Source organism: Priapulus caudatus, unplaced genomic scaffold, assembly GCF_000485595.1.
Source record: "Priapulus caudatus unplaced genomic scaffold, Priapulus_caudatus-5.0.1 Scaffold694, whole genome shotgun sequence".
Classification (NCBI taxonomy): Eukaryota; Metazoa; Priapulida; class Priapulimorpha; order Priapulimorphida; family Priapulidae; genus Priapulus; species Priapulus caudatus.
Window position 1 is genome coordinate 19,249 of NW_014577755.1, and position 1,725 is coordinate 20,973.

Here is a 1,725-nt window from a genome sequence, read left to right on the forward strand (position 1 = left end):
CGACAGTAAATCAGGGAGTATTTGACTCCGGACTCCCGTTAATTTCGCACCCTGTCGTTGCGTTCTGACGGTGTTCACTGTTTCATGATGAAGTCGTCGCTGGACGCGGGTTCACCGAGTTTGAGCAAGGTGGCGCCACCGTTCATGCCGGCGCTCGACCTCACCATACTACACGAGCATGGAGACGGCAGCGGTAGGTAGTGTGTGTGTGTGTGCGTGTGTGCGTGTGCGTGCGTGCGTGCGTGCGTGCGTGCGTGCGTGTGTGTGAGCGTGCGTGCGTGCGCATGCACACGTGTATGTCCATGTGCGTGCGTGCATTGTATGTCTGTGTGTGTGTGTGCGTGCGTGCGTGGCTGCGTGCGTTGCCTGTGTGTGTGTGTGTACATGTGATAGGGACCTGCACAGTAGCATAGTGGGCGTTACTTAATAGGTCGTGGCTACGCGGTTACCGGACGCCCAGCTCCCAGGCTACGCGTGCGTTCATATATTTCTTGATTTTCGTTTATGGGAACCCAACTATATTTTTCCAGTAAAAACAATAAACAATAAATTTTTACCATAATATTACTTACCTTTAGGTATTTTATCAAAAAAAATGTGTTTTTGTAACTTTTGAAGCAATAGTAAATCCAGTAAAATCAACGATTTGAAAAGGGGCGTGGCCTAATCGTGACTATCAGCTTATCAAGCCTATCAGCATTGTAATAGACGCGTAGCCACTGCGTACTACTTTATAACTACTATACTTATATACTATACTAACTACTATAACTATAACTATACTAATAACAATAACTATAATAATATACTATAACTATACTAACTACTATACTATATACTATACTGTATAACCGTCTGTCATCTGTTGCAGATCCGATCCCCATGGATGGAAACACGGTGTCTCTGCGTGGCAGGTACATCTGTGCTGGTAACGACGCGGCCCTGGTGTCCCCACGCGCCACCCAGCTCGCATACGTAGAGTGAGTACTAGTCCACCCACGTACAGTTTATATTTAGATTAGATTTTAGATTAGATTTTAGATTTTTAGATTTTGAAATTTATTTACGCATTCAAGTATATTACATTGTTACATATATCACAAAAAGGTTTTGAAATAAATACAGCGAGGGAGGTCGAATTGACTATACAGTCTTCAAGTCAGCCACTCCGCAGACTACAGTTAGTTACTTAAAGTTGATTCAAGACTTGATAGATGAATGATGAATAGACTTGTTGATTCAAGACTTGATGATGAATGATGAATAGATTCGTAGATTTTATATTTTTAAATTTATTTACGCTTTCACGTATTACATGTCTCAACGATTTTGAAATAAATGCAGCGAGGGAGGGCTAGTTGACTGTGCAGTCTTCAAGTCAGCCACTTTGCAATATAAAGTTATTTACTGAAAGTTAATCCATGAATAACAATACGATTGAGAATTACAAAACTATATATGAGCGATGTATGAAAATAAATAAACTACATGCAAATAAACCTGAGTCAACATGAACCTGATGTCAGCAATACTAATAACATATGCAGGTCCCAAATATATAGACAACTAGAGCACTCGGAGAGCGCAGACCTCCGCCAAGGCAGCTCAATTCTCTCACTGTGAAAAATTTAATTAATTAATTAATTAATTAAATAATTAATTGGATCCGGATCACCACCAAAATGTAATCTATTCTAAGTTACCCCATTTCTGACCTATCCTGAA

At 40.7% G+C, this 1,725-nt stretch overlaps 1 protein-coding gene across 1 annotated transcript in view; it reads left to right on the forward strand.

The window, feature by feature from the left end:
- LOC106812857 overlaps positions 1-1,725 on the forward strand; it is a 31,511-nt gene that overhangs the window by 11,924 nt on the left and 17,862 nt on the right. The window contains exons 11-12 of the mRNA XM_014816845.1: positions 94-193; positions 872-975. Of these exons, the coding sequence (XP_014672331.1) occupies positions 94-193; positions 872-975 (204 nt within the window). The remainder of the gene's footprint in view (positions 1-93; positions 194-871; positions 976-1,725) is intronic.